We start from the raw sequence: 23,120 nt of genomic DNA on the forward strand, positions 1-23,120 counted from the left end.
CCAACAGTTGTATGGCAAATATGGGCTAGAACCTCTTACCTATCCTAGCCCTCAGTGAAGCTTGGCAAGGGCTTAGCATGCTGCCCAGCATGCAGTCTTAATGAATGGTACCAGTTGTTACTATCATTGTTGTCGAAGCGGCTGTGCCAGAGGCTGGCTCATCAGTGCCCACAAAACATCACTCCGCTTGCAGCTACATGGGTTTGCAGTCTCTGGAGTCGTCGGAGCAGCCTCTCCTTCCATCCTTGCTGTGTCCCAGTGAGAGACAAGGTGGGAGGGTTTGCCCCTAGTCCCAGCCTCTGGAGCTCAGTTCCCCAGACATCATCCAGCCCAGCCTTTGCAGGTTGTGCAGTCCAGAGAAGGGAAATGGTTTGCCTGAGGTCAGAGAAACTGGATTAGCACCAGGTTTTTTGGCTCCAAGTCCAGTGCTCTTTCTGGCTCTCAGAACTTTCCCATCTGATTTCAAGAGCAACCTCAGGCTTGGAGCACCCCTGGTGCAGGGCATGGGAGGGTGCCTGGAGGCCTGAGTTGAGCCCTTGAAAAGATTCCAGTAGGAGCCTGGCTGATGGACAGGGAGAAGGGGCTGGCTCCTCTGAATGGCTCAGAAGCAGGAGCTTGACTGTGGCCAGGTCTGATTTAATTTGGCAGAGGCAGGCTGCAGATTCGACCAGGCTGTGCCTGCAAGCCAGGGAATTCAAGGTTAATTACCGGGGGCACCTCTTCCTGGCCCCCACCCCAAGCAGGAGAGGGCACCCATGAGCCTGTCACCTGGTCTGAGACACCTGGAGAACTGCAGTGCTGCCTCAGGAGCCAGAGGATGGGGGACGTGCTTTATCCCCATGCTGGCCCTCTCATGTGCTGGGCACTGGGCTAGGTCCTGGCAGCCACAAGGATCTTAATAGGCAGGAGCAGGGGACAATTTGTGCTGCCCGAGACAGGAAATAATTCAAGGAAAGGCAGGCATCTTGGTTTGGAATTTCCCAGAAGCAGATCTGAGGCTGAGGATTGCCGCTCAGGCAGTTTGGAGGTGACACCAGAAGGCATCAGTAAGGTGACACAGGGCAGGGAAGACAGGGCTGCCAAGTGCGGTGTCATCAAGCTTCATCTCGCAGGGACCGGCTCCTGGCTGCAGGCTGTTCCCCGGGGATGGGGTGCTGGGACATTCATGCACCCCTTTCCCCTCCCTCCAGGCCGTCCCCAGACAATAGGGAGGGAGCTTTCCGAAAAGCCTGCGCTTCCCACTGCGCTTAGGGTGACTGCCCGGGCTTGCCGGTGCCCTTCGCCTGGGGAGGCCTGGGCTCCAACCTCCCACTGAGGCAGCCACTGAGGGAGCCACTGGTTGGTGCTGCAGGAACCAGAGGAAAGAGCCTGGCAGCCACAGGGAAGCTCAGGAAGTCCCCACCACCCCGCACCCCAGCCTGGGGGCTCTGGCTGAGGCTCTTTGTCCCTAGCTGAGTTTCTGTAACAAGAGTGTGGAGACGGGACCATGATTCACTCAAGGCCTGAGGTCGGTGCCGGCAAAGGTTATCAGGAAGGCCTGCATGGAGGAGGTCCAGCTCATGTGTCCCTTGTCCCAGAACAGCCAGACTGACCCAGGGTACCAGGGACAGTCATTGAGCTTGAGGAGGCCAGGCAGGTCCCACGCAGGTGCTCAAGGCAGGAGCACAGAAGGACACTGGAGAGGGAGAGAGACTGTGGGGGCTGTGGGTGTGCAGGGAAGGCTGCCGGGGATCTGGGCCTCCAAGTGGACTTGGGTGCTGAGGGAGGGTTTGGAGGCAAAAGGAGAGGGAGAGAGCCTGGGCCAGGTGGCTTTGAGTGCAGGCTTGGAGATTTCCTAGCAGAGGAGGGCAGGAGGGTGGGAAGGTAGAGAGAGAGACACAAAAGTTCATGATGGTTAGGAGTCAGCTGGCACTGGGGTCAAATCCCAGCTCTGCCACTGGGCTAGTGACTTAACCAACTATGCCTCAGTTTCCTCTTCTGGGACATGAGAGTAATGATAGCATTTTCTTCTTGGTGGGTGGCTATGAGGATTAACTGAAATAATGTACATGAAGTTCAGTGAGCAGCTGGGCCGGGTGGTTCACGCCTGTAATTCCAGCACTTTGGGAGGTTGAGGCAGGATAATTGCTTGAGGCCAGGAGTTCAAGATGAGCTTAGGCAACATAGCAAGACCCTGTCTCTAAAAAAATGTTTTTTAATTTAAAAAAATTGAAAGACCGCCTGATGCGGTGGCTCACACCTGTAGTCCCAGCACTTTGGGAGTCTGAGGCAAGCGGATCACGAGGTCAGGAGTTCGAGATCAGCCTGCCCAACACAATGAAACCCCTGTCTCTACTAAAAATACAAAAATTAGCTGGGCATGGTGGCAGTCGTCTGTAATCCCAGCTACTCAGGAGGCTGAGGCAGGAGAATCACTTGAACCCGGGAGGTGGAGGTTGCAGTGAGCCAAGATCGCGCCACTGCACTGCAGCCTGGGTGACAGAGCTAGATTCCGTCTCAAAAAAAAAAAAAAAAAATGAAATATACAGTGCCATGGCTAGCACATAGTAAGCATCCAGGGAATATCGCTTCCTAAGCACGAGACTCTGTTCTTAGAGTTTAGCCCTGCCAGGGAGAGGGGTGAAGTAGGCCATAGACAGTGTAGTCCAACTGCCAAAGGAGAGAGACACACGTGAGGCAATAGTGCAGGACATTAGCAAGAGCATGCGGGCTCCACTGTGATGCCAGGGTGGTTTCCATGACAACCCGAGATGATGTCAGAGAGGACGGAGTACAGGAGGCCACGGGCTGCTGCCAAGTCCATCCTCATAAACAGGCAGGAAACCTACTCTCTGCACTTGCTGACCCATCTGTGACAATCAGGGATGACCTCCCGGAAGAAGTGGCACTTCCACTGAGCTCTACTCCGGGGGGAAAGGAGGGGAGAGTGGAGATGCAGGGTCTGCCTATCCTGTCAGGGAGGGGTTGAGAACAGGTGGAGGACGCAGCGTCTGACCAGCCTCTCGAGACCATCCGGCAGCCCTGAGCTTGGTTACTGGTTGTCAGTGAATTCATGCATTCATTCAGGAAACAAGATTATAACCAGCCCTATGCTGGGCCTGGCAAGACACACACAGTTCATGCTCTCAGGGAGCCTACTGTTGAGAGCAAGAAAGACAAACAAAGCAATGACAAAGACATAATGGGAATGATGGGAGCCACACAGGAAATAACCGAGTGCTGTGCTAGAACAAGGTTTGTGGGGGGTGCCAGAAAGTGCATTAGGCTGGCAGCTGGGGACAGCATTGGTCCGGCATCACTGTCCCCAGAACTTAAAAAACCTCTGCCGAGAGGAGGCTGTAAAACCGGCCCTGGTGAAGCCAGGCCATCCTCAGGCTGCAGTCCAGGCACTGACCCACTGGGCAGCCACACCAGTGGCAGAACCACCAGGAGGCAGCCCAGGAAGCTTGTTAGCTGCGGGTGCTCTAGAGGGGCTGGATGCTCTGTTACCATGGGAAACCAGGGTGCATCTCCTGAGCATGTGGTCATGGACACTGTGACACTGTGACCTACTGTGCGGGTCACTAGCCAGGTTTCTTCCTGTTAGACATTATCCTGCCAGACCTGAAGTTGTGACCTCCCTAAGGAATAGTCTAGAACTCAGTGGTGTCATTTGGGTCTTTCTTTCTTTTCCTTTTCTTTTTTTTTTGAGACAGTCTTGCTCTGTCACCCAGGCTGGAATGCAGTGGCACGATCTTGGCTCCCTGCAACCTCCAACTCCCAGGTTCAAGCAATTGTCCTGCCTCAGCCTCCTGAGCAGCTGGGATTACAGGTGCACACCACCACACCCAGCTAATTTTTGTATTTTTAGTAGACAGGGTTTCACCATGTTGGCCAGGCTGGTCATTTGCGTATTTCTGACCCTGAGTCTTTGCCTTCATTTTACCTTTCTCTTCACCACCTACTCCTCATTTAGCTTCTCTGTCTGGATTTTATGTGTCCTTCTTAGCCGCAAGGTGGTAAATGAACAGTGTGGTGGTTAGGATTTAAGCACTAGACTGAGCCAGGTTGGCCTCCAATCCCATCTCTATCCCTCACAAACTGTGTTACTTTGGGCAAGTCACATGCTGTCTCTGATCCTCCATTTCTTGTCTGTAAAATGGGGATGATAAGGGACTCTCTACCACATAGGCATGTAGTGAGGATACAATGAGCTGATGTGTGTCAAGGGTTTAGTTTGGCACCTGGCATAATGTAAATGCTTGACAAATATAGTGGTCTTCTCAATAATAGTATTAATAATAATAGCAGCACTCCCACTCCCACCTTTGGGAAAGAAGAGCCCACTCAGAGTGGGGAGAGCTGCTCAGTGGTGACTCCCAGCAAGGCCTGGCCCACGCCCGCCCTTCCCTCTCCCTGGTTGCCACTGTACTTTGGGGCTCATGGGCATAAGCCTGCTCCGGGACCTTGGGGGGCTTCTTGGTGCAGAAGCTCAGGGGAGGTTGCTTGGTGGAGGATGGAGGTGGCGGCCCAGGGCTGGCCTGCTGGGACCTGTAATGGGCAGGCTGGTGGGCAGCAGGCAGGGCCTTTAGTGTAATTGCAGCTGAGCTGGCCCAGGAGCATTCAGGGTTGACAGGAAGGCAGCTGGAGGAGGCTGGGGGCATGGAGGTATTACCTAGGTATTACCTAGGGTTCCTGGATGGCCCCCCTGCTGCAAGTAGGACACAGGCCTGTCTGAGCCTGGAGCTGGAGGCCTCTTTGCAGAAGCCCAATTAGGGAAACTAAGGCACAGAGAGGGCTGCCATACCCAGGTCATGCAGCCTGCTCAGACGGCCAGGCCTGGAACCCATGGCTCGAGCCCCACAGGCTGGGCTGGACCCGGTTTGGCATCCTGCAGGACTCCTCCCTAGACCCCGTCCTTTACATGTATGCTCTGGCAGACCCTGGGGAAGCCCCCAGGCCACCCTGCATCCAGGCTGGCCCGGGAGCCACCCCATCCCTGGGCACACAGGCCCTTGGCCAGGAGCCCCTTTGTCCTGCATTTTGAGTGCCTGCTGTGAGGAGCAGGGCAGCCACTGCCCTCTGTGGAACAGCCTCATTAAATCAGCCTCTTGGTCCAGCAGCGAGGGGGAACCAGGCTTAGCTGTCACTCCTGTCGCCTCTGGGGAGACCCATCAGCCTGGCAGCAGCAAGGGATTCTGGGGGAATGTGAAAGTGATAACAGTCATTCAGATGGGGCTGGAAGTCCCCAGCTGTGTCGCCCCCAGTGCTGCCAGCCACCAGCCACCAGTGTGGTCTCAGCAAAGCGGCTTTACCCTGCAGAGCCTGGGTTTCTTCATCTCTGTACAGACACCCCAAGGCTTGGCCCACCCCACTGAGGCCAGCCAGGCCTATGTCCCTGCTTCTTCCTATGCTGCTCCTCCTCCAGTGGCCTCCACCCCCACCTCCCTGGCTCCTCTCAGTGCCCTCCTTTGGCCAAGCCTATTCTGTCCTAGCTGTTTCTGTCATTTCCCCTGCAAGTGACAGCTCTTCCAGAATCCCTCCCTCTCCTCCCCTCTCCCCTCTCCAGGGTGAACCAGCGCTGGCCGCAGGGCCCTGTGACTGGCAGGTGGAGCTGGAGCAGGTGGAGGATCTGTGCATGTGCTCCCTGTGAGCCGACTGTGCACGGGGGGCTTTACGTGTATTAACTTGTTTATCCCCCAGCAATCCAATTAGGTGGATCCTTTCAGTCTCTGTGCTTTATAAACGAAGACAGAGACCCTAAATAATCTGTCTGGCAGAGCTGGGATTTGAACCTAGGCAGCTACACACACACACACACACACACACACACACGCACGCACGCACCGTGGGAGCCAAGCAAACCTTCTGGCCATACCATGTCAGAGTCTGGACTGTACTGTCCAATAAAGTAGCCAGTAGCCATGTTGGCTCTTTAAATCTAAGTTTTATTTCAACAAAATGGAAAATTCAGTGTTTGAGTCATACTGGCCACAATTCAGGGTTTGAGTGCTCAGCCCCACTGTGGCCAGTGGCCACCATACTGGACAGGGCAGATAGAGACTATTTCCATTACCCTGGAGAATTCTACTGGACAGCTCCTTTGAGGGCACCACTAGGTGTTGGGGACAGAATTGGAACATTCCGTGCCATTGGGGGTCAAAATCAGAGTGGGCTTTCTGGAGGAGGTGCCCCCTCCTTAGGCCTTGAAAGTTGTGAAACACTGGACAGGGCAGGAGGGGGCCTGTGCTGGTCGCAGCACAGACAACCCAAGTCTGCAACCTTGCCTCCCATTGCAAGCTGTGTGACACCAGGCAAGTGACTTAAGCTGACTGAGGTGCATCTGTAAAATGGGGCTAACGCAGCTGCCTCTGTTGGGCTGGGCACATCTGGGTGCTTGGTGCTTGTGGGTTTGTCACATGGTGTCCAAGAAAGTCTGGGAGATTTAGGTTCCTTCACTGTAAGAGGCGATCACCCGGGCCTCCCAGGGCCATGCAGGTGGGCTAGGTGTGTGGGAGGAGTGTGGGGCCCTCTGAGTCCTCTTTCCCACAGAGGCCAAGGCAGGAACAAGCACAGCCTGGCCTTGGGTGGGCCTTTGGCCTCCATGGGAAATAGGGAGCTCCTCGGCCCAAGCTCCCAGTCTCAGGTTGAAACTAGGTGAGGACTGGGGAGTGAGGGGCCATCAGCCAAGGAGTGACCCAAGAGGTCTGTGCTCTGCAGTGGGGCCCTGGTATCTGCCTGTGTGTCTCACACACACACACGACACAGAGACCAGGCACACATCTGCAGACGGGGCCGGTGTAGCTTGAGGGGCAAAGCAGTCCTCTGGCTCCCCCAAAACAAGTCCTCACCCCACCGCCTGAACAGGGAAAACAAGAGGGAGCTAGAAATGTGATCCTCAGGCACAGAGCTGGTGCCGCCACCTTCAGGGAAAATCTGTCTTTAGGAATACTGTTGCTGGGTTGTTCTCAGCAATTTCCTTCTAAAATCTGAGCCAGCTCCCTTTGGGGCTCAGTCCAGCCCCAGCTGCCTGTCCTGCTCCCCAAAGACATACAGCCTCTCACCCTCCGCACCCAGCATGCACACACACACACACACACACAGCATGCACACACACACACAGCATGCACACACACACACAGCATGCACACACACACACACACACACACTGCCCCTGCACCGTTGCTCACACCATCCCTTCCACCCCAAATCTCCTTCCGGCTTCTGCTCTTTCTAAATATTCTTCATCTTTCAAGGGCTAGCTCTAGTGCCCCATCTTCCACATAGCTCTCCCTGGCCACCCCAGACCACTCTGATCTCTCTGTCCTGGAAATTTCTACACAATATTTCCTTTGACCAAGCTTTGGGGCACCTGATCACAAGGGAATGTGTATGTTGTCTTTTTGTGGGTGTTTGCCATCTCTTTCCAGCTAGATGGTGAGCTCTTTGAGGGCAGGACAATGTGTCTTCTGCCACTCTCTTGCTTCATACACAAGACTGGGTCCACAACAGCCCTTCAGTCAAGATATGGATGGATGGTGGATGAATGATGGATGGATGGATGGTGGATGGATGGTGAATGGATGATGGGTGGATGGTAGATGGATGATGGATGAATGGTGGATGGATGGCTGGATGATAGGTGGATGGATGATGGATGGATAGATGGATGGATGGATGATGGTGGATGGATGGATGGTGGATGGATGGTGGATAGATAATAGATGACTGGATGGTGGATGGATGGATGGATGATGGTGGATGGATAGATGGATGAATGGATGGTGGGTGGATGGATGGTGGATAGATAATGGATGGCTGGATGACAGATGGCTGGATGGTGGATGGATGGATGGATGATAGATGGATAGATGGTAAATGGATAGTGGATGGATAGATGGTAGATAGATGATGGATGGATGAATGATGGATGGATGGATGGATGATGGATGGCTGGATGATGGATGGATGGTGGGTGGATGATGGATGGATGGATGATGGATGGCTGGATGATGGGTGGATGATGGGTGGATGATGGATGGATGGATGATGGATGGATGGATGGGTGGATGGATGGTGGATAGATGGATGATGGATAGATGGATGGATAGATGATGGATGGATGGTGGATGGATGATGGATGGATGATGGATGGCTGGATGGTGGACGGATAGATGATAAATGGATGATGGATGGATGGATGGATAGATGGATGGTGGATAGATGATGGATGGATGATGGATGGCTGGATGGTGGATGGATAGCTGGATAGATGGTAAATGGATGATGGATGGATGGATGGATGGATGGATGGATGGATGGATGGATGGATGGTGGATGGATAGATGATGGATGGACTTGGAGAGAGGCAAGTAAGGTCTTTAAATATAGGATATCCTCTTTGACCTTCTCCTCATGGACTTCATTGTTGAACCCCATCACCCCATTTTGTCACTCCCCCTTCCATGGTTCCCTAGGTCTGGCATGTGGCCCCTGGAAGTCCAGAGAACCCCTATAGCCAAGAGCAGTCTGACATGTACACAGAGAGCAGGATCTCAGGTGGCCTGTGGAGGAGCTCCCAGCACTCCATGGCAGTGGGCTGAACTGGCAACTCCCCTGCCCCATTTCGCCCTCTAGGAAATCAGCTGTGTGTTTCTGCCGTCCTCCCCACTTCCCCTAGCCCTGCCTCCTCCCACTCCCATGGACTGCTCCTCAGTGTCACCATCTAGGTGGGACTCCTTGGAATGCACATGATGGGAACCCAGGCCTGTCTGTCGTCATGGTCCTGCATCAGTGCCCTGAGTGACAGAGCCAGGGTCTCACACAGGCCATACTGAGAAGGTGGGCAGTCAGCACCTCCTGTATTCCAGCCACCATCCACACTCCTAGTCTAGACCCTGTGAACCCAGGTTGTTGGGCTACGGGTCCTTTCCATGGGCCAGATGCCATTTAAGAGCTTTGCACATTATCCCATGTAATCCCCATGACAGCTCTGTAAGATAGCAACTATTTTAACCCACTTTTACAACCGAAGGTACAGAGAGGTGAAGTCACTTGTTTATATCACAAAGCTCTAGGTAGCTGAACCAGGGTTCTAACCCACCCGCCCTTTTAACTCCCTGCTCTGAGGCCTGGACATGATAAAGCTTGTCCTGTGGCTGAAGACACACTTAGGGGCTTTGCCCAGAATAGTGGAACAAGTCAGAGGAGACAGACAGACAGTGCTTTGTTCTTTTGTGTGGACAGAGCAGCAGCAGAGACCCTCTGGGATGTTCAGGAGACAAGCAAAATGCCTGGGGGGTTCTGGGGTCTGTGATGGCCATAGCATCTGACTTCTCTGGGACACGGCCTGGGGAGCCCCAAGACCCCTTCTCTCCGCAGGAATTCAGCTTTTTCACCCAGGGCAGGAATTCCGGCCCCTCTGGACAAGCCACACGGTCACAATGGGGTCCATTCTCACAACCCTGGAAAACACAGGCCCTGCGGAGAAAGGACGGATTCTTGTTAAACACAACGGCCCTCAGTGCCACCATTTAGATCAGGGAGCAAATGGGGGCAGAGAATGGCCTGCAGGCCCCTCTGTCTGTCTTGCCTGGAGGTCGCTGCCTCTGGAGACCATTCCGTGCAAAGGCTCTCAAAAGCCAGAACAAAAACTCAGCTAGGGGCTAAGGGGGGTGGAAAAGAAAACCCAACTCTCCAGACCTCAGTGACCCAAAGCCCCTTCTCCCAGCCCCTTCGCTCAGACCTTCCTCACTTGATTTCTGGAAGAACATGCTCCATCTCACTGTGGTGGTTTCACAGATAATTCGAATTCTCACATAGCCCTGTGAGGACACTGGGAGTAGCCTCCCACTGGGACTGGGGAATTCGAGGCCCAGAGAATCTGTCAGTGTTTTTAAAACCTTCCTGCCACAGTAGGAAATTTCACACTGCAACTCAATACACAGACAGACATCTGATGCAGGTGCCACAAAACAGCCTTGCCAGGAGTGACTCGCTGATCATTTCTAGTCTCTTCTTTTTAAAATGCTCATTGGGACCACTAAATTGATTCTGGAACTCACTAATGGGTCACTGCTTGTCATTTGAAAAGCACAGGTTTGAAGTGGCTTGTCCAGGGCCACCAGCCCCTGAGGAGGCAGAGCTGGGGCCAGAACCTGGGTCTGTGGACATTCAGGACTGGACTTTGACAGCCCCTCTCCTGCCCCCAACCCCCAGCTGTCAACCTCTCCTCTTAACAAAAATTTTCCTCCAGCCAGGATCTGACCGAATCACTCCCCGATTCTGCAAACTTCTAGATTTCACAGCCAGACATCAAAGCCCTGCCCAGCCTGGACTTTCCCGGCATGTCCACCCACTACCCCTACTGCCCAGTCCGCAACTGTCTGGAGCTGCTTGTTCCTGCTTCTAGAGCTTTCCCCCTCCATCCCTCTATGGATCTAAACCCCCTTGTCCTTTAAGGTCTCCTCCTCCAGGAAGCTACCTGGGATGTTCTATAGCCCCCAGGACCTCACTTTTCTCTGCGCTGAGTGTAACCCCTCCTGTAATTCTCAGCCTGGATTGTCTGAGAATGTTGGCTTTCTCACTGGACTTATGTCACATATATCTCCTCTGCCTGCCTACACAGGCCTTAATGAGATTGCCTACAGTGAGAGCTTAAAAAGTGCTTTTAGGTTGATAACAGCAGTCAAAATCATTATGTACCTCAAGGGCCCCACTCCTCTGGCCAAGGTTGCATCTTCTCCAGCCCTCATATTCTAGATAGTGCCCATGTCCCCAGTGACTGCTGGACTCTGAAGGTCACCCCCAAGTCAGCTGTCTGGCAGCCCAGCTGGCCTCTTGAGCAGTTTCCAGTGGCTGTAGGTCCCGCAGACAGGAATCCTGGGCCCAGCAGCCAATGTCAGCCAGCAGACAGAAGGGTGAGAACATCAGGCTGGAAGTTCGTGCGTGTGTCCTTCTCTGCCAAGGCACTTGCCAATGGGAGGAAGAGTGGTGAGGAGTGTGGCGGGCAGTGGAGGGTACAACCCTGCAGCATTCGTCAGAACTCCACCTGGCAGGCACTCAGCACCCTTCCACAGAGCCGGCCCAGCCAGGCCCAGCTCCCTTTCCTCTCTCTCCCATGCCTCAGTGGCTCTTCCTGGCTTCATCTCTCACTCTGGGAACCCTGAACGACAGGATTGCAATCTCCATTCCCCAGCAAGGGCCTGCTGCCCACCACTGGTGTGACCTCTTCTTGTGGCCCAATCCCTAGTGGGCCTCAGCGTGGCCCCTTGGGAGCTTTGTGGGTCAGGACTGTCCGTTTAGCTTCAGGAGCCTGGGCCAGCCACTGAAGCCTCAGACCTCAGTCTCCTCATCCATGAAATGGGTGAGCTCCTCCTCTGCCAACTTCAGAACACTAGAAACTAAATCCTGGGAGTTTTCAAGGGGAAGGCAGAGTGTGGGGAGCCATGTGTCAAAACAGGGCGACAACACATGTGAATTGCTCAGTGCCTTTCCTGCGCCCTCCAGCCTCTCCCTGTGCAGTCTCCAACACCAGCCACTTCACTAGAGCATCCTGGGAGGGAGCACAGCGTGTCTGGCCAAGATAAATGAAAGGAAAAAAGAAAAACCCTTTAGGGTCCACGTTGGCATGAAAATGCAAGCCCTTTACATCTCTTGGTTTTGGGGCTCTGAGAGTTGGCCACTCCTTGGGAGGTTAAATGTGACCTAATAGATGGGTCCAGAGGCGTGTGTCCATTCCTGTGGGGTGGGGATGAACCCGCTTCTGGTGCTCAGCACTAGACAGAGACCAGTGGTTGTCCCGGCATTTGGGAAAGCCCAAAACTCTGAAATTGGGGCTGGAATCACCCCCTCCTGGCACTGTCTGCCAACATCGTGATGAGGTCCTTAAGGAGAATCTCCTTTTGTTTCAGGGGGCTCTGTAGGACCCACGTTTCAATAGGTGTTTGCCACCTGCGTAGCAACTGAGGTGGGGTCAGATGGGCCCAAGTATGAAAGAATAATGACAAAGACAATTTATAGCAGTTTCTGTGCCGGCCACTGTGTGAAGCCCTTTCTACATACTGTACATTTCATCTTCCCCAAACCCCGAGGGTTTGAGCTATTATTGTCCTCATTCTACAGATAGAGAAGTAGAGGCTCAAGAGGCCAAGAAAGTAGATCAAGGGCACCCCCCTGCTCCCGCAGGAAGCAGCAGGGATTTGGAAGCCTCTGTCTCCAGAACCTCCCTCATCCAGACACAGATTGCATCATCCTACGGAGAGGGGCTAAGAGATGAACCGTATCACCTGGAGATGGGGCGGGAGCGGAAGCTGCAGGAGTCCTTGTTTAGATGGGAAGGGATGGCGTGCGGGGTGAAGGAACTCCACCCCTCTTTCCCAGACAGGCCAGACCTGTGGACCACAGGACATCACCCATCCCAGTTTGTCCAGTTTGAGCCCTGAAAGTCCCATGTCCCTATTTTCCTAGAACTGTGGGTCACTTGTACCTGTGGTCTGAGTCACCCCTGGACCAGCTGCAGAGAATGAATGGCTGAGTGGTCTGATGGGCACTGTTTCAGGACACAGCTTGGGAGGCCTTTTCAATCACATTAGCCTCTGGCAACGCTAGAGGGAGATGCTAGACCCGCCCTTCCTCCCCTCGCCTTCTTCCTGTGGCTCCCTGGCCCATAGTGATTCAGCAGCAAGTCGGAAGCAGGCTAGACTGTGACCTACCAGGAGTGGAGTCGCCGGCAGGGTTGGGGCTGTCAGCACCAGCTCAGGGCAAGAATTGGAGCAAGGAGGGGGTGTGGATTGGAGAAGGGGACTGATGGGAGGTGGAGGGGTTCTTGAGTTGTTAGGGAACTGAGCCCCAGCAGAGGGCCCTTCCGTCCTGCCAGGCTGGGACTGGTTGTAGGGCAGTGGGAGGTGGTCGTGGCGTGGAGGGGGATCCCTGCCTTTGCTTCTTGCCTTCGTATGTGAGGGATGGGGGAGTCCCAGCCATTGGATACCTAAACTGCTTATCACCCTATTCAGCAGCTAAAAATATGAAATGGCTTTGCTAAAGGATGCCCAACCAGAAACTCCAAAAGGTTTCCTATTAGGGCAGCGCCTGCTCGGGCAGGAGGCCAGACACCCTGAAGGATTCAGGATTCCTCTTCATTCCCACCATTCAGTCACAGCCTGGCGACCTCCACTGCCAGGACCTCAGCCTCTACCCCATTAACCCCGTGTGCTGATCAGGGCCGGGCTCTGTCTTCTACTCCCGCACCCACTACTCCAGGAGGGGCTGGTGATTGGGCATTTGTCTTGAGCCTCAGAGCAAGGCCTGTGTTTTCTGGTCCCCAGTCCCGGCCTCACCCACTCACTGTATCCTTGAGGAAGTTGTCTGACTTCTCTAAGCTTTGCTCTTCTCACCTGCAAGAGGAGAGTCCACACCCCCTGCAGGGAGGGACCCAGAAGTCCTCGGTGGGGAGGACTCTGAACTCTGGCTGAAGGACAGGCAGACCAGGAGATTTTATTTTTCTAGAGGCTCCTTCAGCACGTTGTTCTTACTGAGCATAAATGTTTCTTAGGGGTGGCTGGAGGCCTGATGGAGATTATGCAACACTGGAGCAGCCTCAGAATCCTCAGGGGAGTTTGTTGGAGATGCAGACCATGCAGTAGGTTGGGGTGGGGCCCTGCATCTGAATTTTAACCACTTTCTACATGATTCCATTGAATGGCAGGCTGAGAATCAGCAGCCAGGGCCTGGCACAAAGGAGGCCCTCAACGCATGTGAGTTTAGTTTCTTTCCCACTCTTTTTTTTTTCTTCTTCTTTTTTTTGGGACAGAGTCTCACTCTGTCACTCAGGCTGGAGTGCAGTGGTGCCACCACAGCCCACTGCAGCCTTGACCTCCTGGGCTTCAAGCAATCCTCCCACCTCAGCCTCCCTTGTAGTTGGGAGTACAAGTGCTTGCTACCATGCCTAGCTAATTTATTTTTGGTAGAGATGGGGGGTCTCACTATGTTGCCTAGGCTGGTCTCAAACTCCCTGTCTCATGGGAACGGCCTGGGTAGCCTGAAGCTGCTCAGAGCTGGAGAAGGTAGCCATCCCTGTGAGGCAGCCACCCCTGCCTGGGCTACTGGCAGCCAGGGGGATGTCAGTGGGCCATCGGTCCTGGGCTTCTCTTGCCAGGACCAGCAGGAAAATTGTGGGACAGCAGAGGGCAGCTCCTCAGTGCCCTCCACTCCCTGCCCTTCCCCAGTAGCCCTCAGTGAAAAGGTCTGAACAGCTAATTTCCTTCTTGGGAGTGGAAAGTCTTCTGGGTAGGACGCAGCTACCATCTAATACTCTTCTCCTGCTCTCTGGAACTCTCTGCACAGTTGAGCTTTTTGGGGGCACAGCTAGGACTCAGTCTCTGCCCACTCTCCCTTCTGCAAGGGGGGCAAGCATGCCTTTGTTAAGGCCTTCCCTGGACTGACTGGTGGGAGCCAGGGGAGGAGGCAAATGGAAGCTCTCCCACCTTTCTGTAGTTCCTTTCCAAGGCAACAGTTTCCCAGATTCTCCTCCACCCCATCCACGCTGCAGTTTGTATTCCTTCCAGTGGGCTTATAAACCACAGCTCTTCCCCAGATGGGCAACCTTGGGCAATGGCTGAACCTCTGTTTCCTCATCTATAAAATGGATTAGGATGATAGGACCTTCCTCTTAGCGTGGATGAGAGGATTGAAGGAGACATGGAATACGAAGAGGGTTCTCAAACAAGATGGGGAAAGAAGGGGAGACAGTCAGAAATGCAGATTCCTGGACCTCGCCCCCAGCATTCTGATTAAGTGGGTTCTGAGTCTAAATTTTGGGAAAGGTGGATGCCTAGGAGAGGGGGAGCTCCGCACTCCTGGCTGTGCAGGCAAATCACCTTGAAGATTAATAAACACTCCAATCTTGGAGGCCACCCCTAGACCTCCTGGATCGGAACTTGGGGAGCCTCCATGAGGATGACTGCTTCTTTCCCTGGGAGCCTGCTGCCTCTTCCTCCAAGAGAACCCCTTTCCACTGCACCCCCCAACCCCCCCACCCCTGCCTTTCCAGTGGCAGACTGGAGGGCTAGTTTGCTTCGACCAAAGATGGGCAGCAATTGGCATTTTCTTTGGCCCCTGGGGAAAATGGAAGGCATTTCCTTTGGACTCCAGAGAGAGCCCCAGCCAGCCCGCTGCTGTTGCCTGAGCACTGAACAGAACCTTCAGTCTTTAGGGGCATGTGAGGCTCAGGTTAAGGGAGCCAGCTCACCTTTCCCACTCCCCTGAGGATTGGTGAATGGAGCGGGGCGGGAGGAGTGGGGGAGATAAGGATGGCAGGAGCAAGGGCAGGATTTGGGAAATCTGCCCATCCTTGAGTTTGGACTCTTTGCTAGAGGGCAGGGCAGGTAAACGGAGGTTAGGAGGGTTCAGTGCCTAAGGTCACAGCAGTTACTTTCTCTGATGGCATTTGAACGCACTTCCTCAGAAGCTGGACTTCCGTTCCTGGCCTCCCAGTTAACCTTGCAGTATCCTCTGTTCCCCCACTCCCCACTCCCCACTCCCCATCCCGACTCCCCAGCTGTAGCCTTTGAGAAGGGCCTTATCCATGGCCTCTGCCAGCCTCGGGGCGTGCAGTGAGAGTACGCAGCCACAGTGGCCCCCAGCGAGTCTCAGGTCTAGGACAGGGGCAGACTTTAATCAAAGAGTCACACAAATCTGTGATTACCTGGCGGGTGGTGTTGAGGAAGACACGTTGAGGAGGTGACATTTCAGTAGTGACTTACGGACTGAGTGGGCTGGGTTCACCTCCCAATTCTTTGCATCGCTAGGGCAAGCCATGCAAAGAATTGGGAGGTGAACCGCTCCGGTGGCGGGGTGAGCGGGCTCCCAGCGCCGGGTAGGGCCCGGGTTCCGGCAAGTGCCATCCCGGATCCTCAGTTTCCCAGTTTGGGACGTGAGGAGAACCTGCCTTGCCCTCCCCTGCCCGCCGAGGCTGAGGGAAGGTGAGCCCCCGTTAGCGGGGCGGGCTGGGGCGGGGCGGAGCGGGGCGGGCTAATCGCGCCCGGGGGCCGGGCTGGCAGGGGGCCCGCGGGCGGGCGCGGCGCGCAGTGCGTGCGACTGCGGAGCGCGCGGCTCGCGGGCCGTGGGCATCACATGAGCAGCGGCACCGGGGACAGACCGCAGCCAGCCCGAGGGCGCCCCCGCAGCCGCAGCCCCGCGCCCGCGCCCGGCCCTAACCATGTCTATCTGTTGTTGCTTCTTTTTCAGGGACTATGGCAGTTCCAAGAGGAAATCAGGTAAGGGAGCCTCTGGGCATTTTCCCTTCAGCCCTCCTTCCCGCTCCGTGCACGCGCCCCTCTGATCCTGCAGAGGACTTCCCGGGGACGGGGAGGTGGGGGGGGGTTGTCCTTGCACGCCAGCCCCGGGGTCCTGCGGGGCCAGGGGTACTCGCTTCACTTGCTCCTCCTCAGTCCATGGCCCCTGAGACCTTTGGTCCTAGAACCCTCGTTCGCCTCCCACCGAGTCGCTTGGGCTCCCGCTACCTCGCTGTCCCCAGTGGAAGTGGGGGTGGGTGCATGGGGAGTGCGTGGGTGGCTCGTGAAGGGGCTAAGCCCCTGCACCGTGGGCAGCCGGGTCCTTCACCCCCGGGCTGCAGCGGCCACTGCTGCGCAGTGCTAAGACTTCTCCGGTCCCTCCGGTGCAGCGTGATGGAAGGGTTAATAGAGACGCGGGGCTTTCCTGCGAGAAGGTGAGATTGAGATCCGGGACTGAAAAGGGGTCGTCCTTGAGTGACTTGAGTTTTAGCGCCTGCACCACGGACCTTCCTCCCTCCCCCAACTCTGAGCGTTTCCTCCCTGCGGAGGTGGGGGCTCTGCGTTTTGGCAGCTGAGACGCACTTGGGAGGGGGCTGACCTGATCTCCCAACCCCCTTCCCGTCTCCCACATTGGTCGACAGGTGCCAGGGCCCGCCTGGAGTTCAGAAGGGAGTGGAGGCAGGGAGAGAGGCGGGCCAGCCCTGGGAGCTGTGGGCTGAGGGTAGAGCAGGATTCTCTCTGGAAGGGGAAGGCTGGGCTCCCCAAATGACAAATGCCTGGATGTGGGCGGGCTGTAGCTAACTGGGGGAGAGTGGTCCCTAGAAGTTAGGGCTGTGTGTGTGCTGAAGTGGGGGCGGGGACAGATTGCTGCAGCGATCCATGCGGGCACGTGGATTGGCCATATTGATAGGGTGGCTGTACCTGGACCGTCATCCTGGGGTCTGGCCCTTGGGGATGTAGGAGGTAACGCGTGGCTCCTGTGAATGGCTCCCAGGTGCCTTGGCCTGTGGATAGGTTGAGGGGAGTGCCCCTGTGTGGCGGATGGATGTAGAGTGGGGTAAATGTAACTGTATGATATGTTTGTTTCTGTGTGTACAAGTGCTTGCTCACGTGCCTATTGGGACGGGGACAGTTGTGTCCTGGTTTATGTGTTGGGGGCATGTGTGGCTGTGGGGTTCTGTGTACATGTGTGAGTCATGATAGTTGTGTGCTGTGAGGGCGTGTTTACTTGTTTGGGTGCAGAGGCTGGGAGCGTGTGTGTGGTTGAGACATATCTGGTTATGGGTTGGAGTCTGTGCTCGTATTTGTGTACCAGTTTGGGACGTGTATAGCTGTGGGATGAGATGTGTGTGCAGCCTATCACCTGGGTCTGCAGTGTCTCAGGCAGGCATGCCCACTGGTGCAGAAGGCCATTTCCTCCTGTGAACTGCGGGGTGAGACTGGGGAAGAGCATTCCTCTACTGTCATTCTAGGCAGGCCTCAGGTGGGAGAATGGAAGGAGGGGCGAAATGGGGATTGTGTTCTGTCACCTCCCCAACAAGAAGCTTGCCCTGGGCCTCAGAGGTATAGTGTCTGTGGTTGAACCTGGACTCAAATTCTGGCTCTGTGTGACCTTAGGCAAGTTTCATAACCCCTCTGTGCCTCAGTTTCCTCATTTTCTTTAAAACAAAGATGCTAATGGTATCTGCCTCACACATAGAGGATTAAGGATGTTAATGTGGAATAGTCCTGGCACTGAATAACTACTATAGAAGTATCAGTTCTCAGCAGCAGCAGCACTTTCTGAAGGCCTGGGACCTAGTCCTGGCTCCATTGCCACTTTTCTCCCTGTGTGACCTTGGGCAAATTCCTTCTCTACGCTGGGCCTCATTTTCCTCCTATAAAGGCAAGAGCTGGACTAGATAACCTCTCAGGTCCGCTGCCACAATCTCTGAGGCTCAGCTTCGGTGCTGCTTCCTAAGCAATGCAGGGCCACACCCAGGCTGCCTCCCCCAGGGAAAGCCAACCCCCAGTTTCTCTGCCTTTCACTTTGAGGCCAAGAAAAGGATGGATGGAGAAATTTAATTTACATTGGTGTGCTTATGATAATGGCCACTTAGTGTCGTGGTTGAAAATGCCAGCTCTGAAGCCAGACAGCTGGAGTTGAGAGTCTGGCTTCTCTCCTCTGTGACCTTGGGTAGATGTCTTAGCCTCTCTGTGCCCATTACCTCTTCTGTGCATTTGGGATAATATTCATACCCACTTTGTGATGGTTTATTATGTGTCAACTTGGCTGGGCCACAGTGCCCATGTATTTGGTCAAGCATTATTCTAGATGTTTCTGCAAAGGTGTTTTCTAGATGAGATTCACATTTAAATAAATCAGTAGATTTTGAGTAAAGCAGATTACTCTCCATAATGCAGGCTAGCCTCATCCAATTGGTTGAAGGTCTCTTAATAGAACAAAGACTGACACACACACACCCGCCCTCAGCAAGGAGGAGTTCTGCCAGTAGCCGCCTTTGGACTCAGCTGCAGCTCTTCCCTTAGTCTCGCCTGCCAGTCTCCCCCATCACATTTTGGACTCTCAAACCTCCACAATCACATAAGCCAATTCCTAAAATAAGCCTCCCTCTGTCTTCAAGCTCTGTATGCACCTCCTGTTGGTTCTGTTTCTGTGGAGAACCCTGACTAATACACACCTCATATGGTTATAATGAAGATTAGATAAGCTAATATATGTAAGCATGCTTAGAACACTGCCTGCCACCTAGAAAGCTCCCCGTAAGTGCTAGATGCTGTTGTTGAATGAGCATCTACTATGTGCTAGGAAATTTACACGTTTCCTCATTTGCTGATGAGAACCACAGTACACGATGGGTGGTGGGATTCCCATTTTGCAAATGAGAAGCTGAGGCTCCGGTGGGGTGACTGCCCACACACGGTCCTTGGCAAACTGGGGATTGGAGTCCATGTTTGGGGCTCTGTCCTGCTCTGTAATGAACCTCACGAAGCTTGCCAGGGTCACTCCAGCCAGGGACGTTTGCACAGAGGAAATGGATGCCATTCTGGGGTTCACTGTAAATCTCTTACTGAGCATAGAGCTTAGACTTAAGGCAAGGTTTAGGGATGGTGGAGTCAACAGAAGAAGAAAGTTCTCAGGTACTTTCTGGAGGAAGCAAGGCTGGTGACCTTGAAAACTGAAGGACAGTTTGGCCTCGGATTTATCTGCATCTTTCTTCACTCCATTGAACCTGCTCCTTCCAGCATCTTCCTCATCTCAGGAACTGTCACCATCCACCCTGTTGCTCAAGCCCAACAGCCAGAAGTCATTCCTTTTTGATTTTTGTTTTTTGAGACAGATTCTCCTCTGTTGCCCAGGCTGGAGTGCAGTGGCATGACCTTAGCTCACCTGCAACCTCCGCCTCCCGGGTTCAGGTGGTTCTCCTGCCTCAGCTTCCTGAGTAGCTGGGATTACAGGCACCCGCCACCACACCTGGCTAATTTTTGGAGTTTTAGTAGAGACAAGGTTTCACCATGTTGACCAGGCTGGTCTCAAACTCCTGACCTCAAGTGATCCACCCATCTCAGCCTCCCAAAGTGCTGGGATGACAGGTGTGAGCTACCGCGCCCAGCCGAGAAGTCATTCTCGACTCTTCCCTTTCTTTTACCTGCCAACTCGAGCTGCAGAACCACCTGTCTCTCCACCTGCACCATCACATGCGTTAGAAGCCCCCTTCATCTCTCCAAGAAGACCCCACCTTCCTGCCTGGTCTCCCTGCTTCTCTGTTAGACCTCTATCTGACATTCTCCACACCACAGCAAGAGTGAGCTCTTAAAAAATATTCATCAGCTGGGTACAGTGGCTCACCCCTGTAATCCCAACACTTTGGGAGGCCAAGGCAAGAAGATCACTTGAGCCTAGGAGTTCGAGACCAGCCTGGGCAACAAAGCAAGATCCTCTCTCTACCAAAAAATAAAAAATGAGCCGGACGTGGTGGTGCACGCCTGTAGTCCCAGCTACCCAAGTGGCTGAGGTGGGAGGATCGCTTGAAGATCCTCTCTCTACCAAAAAATAAAAAATGAGCCGGACGTGGTGGTGCACGCCTGTAGTCCCAGCTACCCAAGTGGCTGAGGTGGGAGGATCGCTTGAACCCAGAAGTTTGAGGTTGCAGTGAGGCATGATTGTGCCACTGCACTACAGCCTGGGCAACAGAGAGAGATCCTATCTCTAAATAAATAAATAGGAAGGAAGGAGGGAGGGAGGGAAGAAGGGAAAGAAAGAAAAAATAACATACTTTCCTGCTTAAATTCCCCGAGGGACTCCATCCCACCCAGAACTAATTCCCTACCCCGGCTCACAGAGCTTGTGTGACTTGGCCCCTGGCTGCCTTCCTGACCTGGGCTTTACCCCTTTCATCCCCACCCATCACACTCTGCTCAGCCACACCAGTCACCTTCCGTTCCTTAAACGGAACACATCTTCAAACACATTCTTCTACGTGGCCTTTGTACTCGCTCTTCCCTCTTGCCTGGAATGTTCTTCCCTGGTCTTTCACATGGCTGGCTCCTTCTTAAGATTTCTGCTTAAAACGGTCACCTTCTCAGTGAAGCTGCCTGATCCTGCACTGTCCAGCTGCCCCCGCGGATCACCCCTCTAGTTCCCTCCTCATCACTTCCCACACACTAGTGACCCTGTGTTTGCTTGCTTCTTCTCTGTCTCCCACCACCTCGAGAGCAAGGACCTTGGCTACAGGGCTTGCACCAGCACCAGGGTCCACTGGTACTTTTTGAATGGGTGGGTGGATGGAAGAAAGCATGCATGAATGAGTGAACCTCGTGCAGGGTCAGGAAAGAAAGGTCATTGTGGCTTCAAACTGGGGATCATTGCCTGGAAAGAGGAGACATTTTTCTCGTTTGGGAGCAGAGAATGGGAGGCTTTGGTAATCCAGAGGGAGCACATGTACAAAGGTAGAGGGATAGGACTAAGTGTGGCTTGTTTGGAGACTGACCTAACTGAGCATCAACTATGCCAAGTACTGTTAACGGTGTTGAGGCTATAGGAACGTGTCTTTCTACCCTAGAGAAGTTTGCAGTCTGCTATGGGTGATGAGCTATATAGGAGAATGTACTATTAGATGGAGGGAAGTGAGAGAGCAACATGGTTACCTGGGGAAGAGCAGTCCCGGCCAAGGGCACAGCAAGTGCAAAGGCCCTGGGGACGGCATATGCTGGCTGCTCAGGATGCAGTAGGGAGGCCTGTGGCTGGGATGAAGAATAGTGGAGGGTAAAGTGGAAGGAGGTGAGAGCAAAGATGTAACCGGACATTCTAAGGATTTTGACTTTCATTGAGTGAGATAAAGATTCACTGAAGGGTTGTAAGTAAAGGCAGGGACATGATCTGGCTTCAATCATAGAATGATGGGGATTGACTAAGCAGAATGGGTTATGATGTGTAAGGTCGCAGGGGGCGGCTAGCCAGGTGAGATAGGATGGGGCCTCCGGCAGCAGTGGACGGGGCAAGGCGCTGAGGGTGTTGGACAGACTCTGATGATGGATGTGGGCCTCAAGGTAGAGTTTGTGTGGAAGCTGGGAAACACCTGCATCAAGTTGCTGGGGTCCCACTCTTAGGCCAACAACTTGCCAGTCATGTGACCTTGGGCAAATCCCTTCCCTCTGAGAACAGGTTATCTCACCTATTCTGTTGTATCAGCCAGGGTTCAACTAGAGGAACAGAACGAGTGGGAGGTATATATTAAGCAATGTAGTGTAAGGAACTAGCTTACACAATTGTGGGGGCCGACTAGGTAAGTCTGAAATCCACAGGGCAGGCCATGAAAGGGGGCAGGCTGGACCCCCAGGCCCAGGCTGGAGCTGCTGTCCACAGATGAAATGTCTTCAGTGAAACCTCCACCCTGCTGAAGGCCTTTCAACTATTGACTCAGGCCCACCCAGAGTGTTTTAGATAATTTCCTTAAAGTCATCCGGTCATGGTCTTTAATAACTATAAAAATACGTTCCCGGCCGGGCACAGTGGCTCATGCCTGTAATCCCAGCACTTTGGGGGACCAAGGCAGGTGGATCATCTGAGGTCAGGAGTTTGAGACCAGCCTGGCCAACATGGTGAAACCCCGTCTCTACTAAAAATACAAAAAATTAGCTGGGCGTGGTGGCAGGTGCCTGTAATCCCAGCCACTGGGGAGGCTGAGGCAGGGAGAATTGCTTGAACCCAGAAGGCGGAGGTTGCAGTGAGCTGAGATCATACCATTGCACTCCAGCCTGGGCAACAGAGCGAGACTCCGTCTCAAAAAAAAAAAAAAAAAAAAAGTTCCCCAGTAACACCTAAATTCATGTGTGATTGCATAACTGGGGACAGTAGCCTAGCCAGGTTGATGTGTACCACCTGACCATCGTACCTGTCAAATGGGGTTGTTATAGTAGCAGCGACCTGGCCTGCCCCAAGGTGCACAGGGTTCGAGGTGATGCCCTTTGAGGGGTTTTGGGCTGTGCCTGGCAGTAGGAAGGGCCCGTTGTTGTTAGCTGTTGTTGCTTCCCCAAGGTGGGCACTGCTCCAGGAGCCCCAGCGGGGCTGGAGCAGACTCCCCAGAGCAAGGGATTCTCTTGAGACCTGCAAAGATGTCATGCCTCTCACCCACTTCTCTAGGAAGCTGCATTTCGCCAGGGCGCCTAGCCGGGAAGTTCTGAGGTGCGCCACTAGGGGGCGCAGGTGGCCACGGAGCCTCCGGGATGGTCAGGTCAGGGCCCTGGGGCTGTGGTCAGGAGAGCCTGATGGTTCATCCATCCCAGGAGCCCTGTGGAAGCTCCAGCTCGTTTACATGCAGTGAGGTTGCTCAAGAGTGTTGCTGCAAG

General features: G+C 54.0%; 1 protein-coding gene across 8 annotated transcripts in view; it reads left to right on the top strand.

The window, feature by feature from the left end:
- Window positions 1-23,120, top strand: part of LOC105478319 (SH3 and PX domains 2A) — a 250,954-nt gene that overhangs the window by 143,204 nt on the left and 84,630 nt on the right. For 4 of the 8 annotated variants that reach the window (XM_011735447.2, XM_011735444.2, XM_011735445.2 and 1 more), the window contains one exon: window positions 16,225-16,253. In XM_011735447.2, coding sequence (XP_011733749.1) covers window positions 16,225-16,253 — 29 coding nt within the window. Of the gene's footprint in view, window positions 1-15,810; window positions 15,960-16,105; window positions 16,254-23,120 lie in introns of those variants that run through there. The other 4 variants (XM_071069173.1, XM_071069171.1, XM_071069172.1 and 1 more) reach the window with 3 other exon arrangements.

Source organism: Macaca nemestrina, chromosome 9 (genome assembly GCF_043159975.1).
Source record: "Macaca nemestrina isolate mMacNem1 chromosome 9, mMacNem.hap1, whole genome shotgun sequence".
Taxonomy (NCBI): Eukaryota; Metazoa; Chordata; class Mammalia; order Primates; family Cercopithecidae; genus Macaca; species Macaca nemestrina.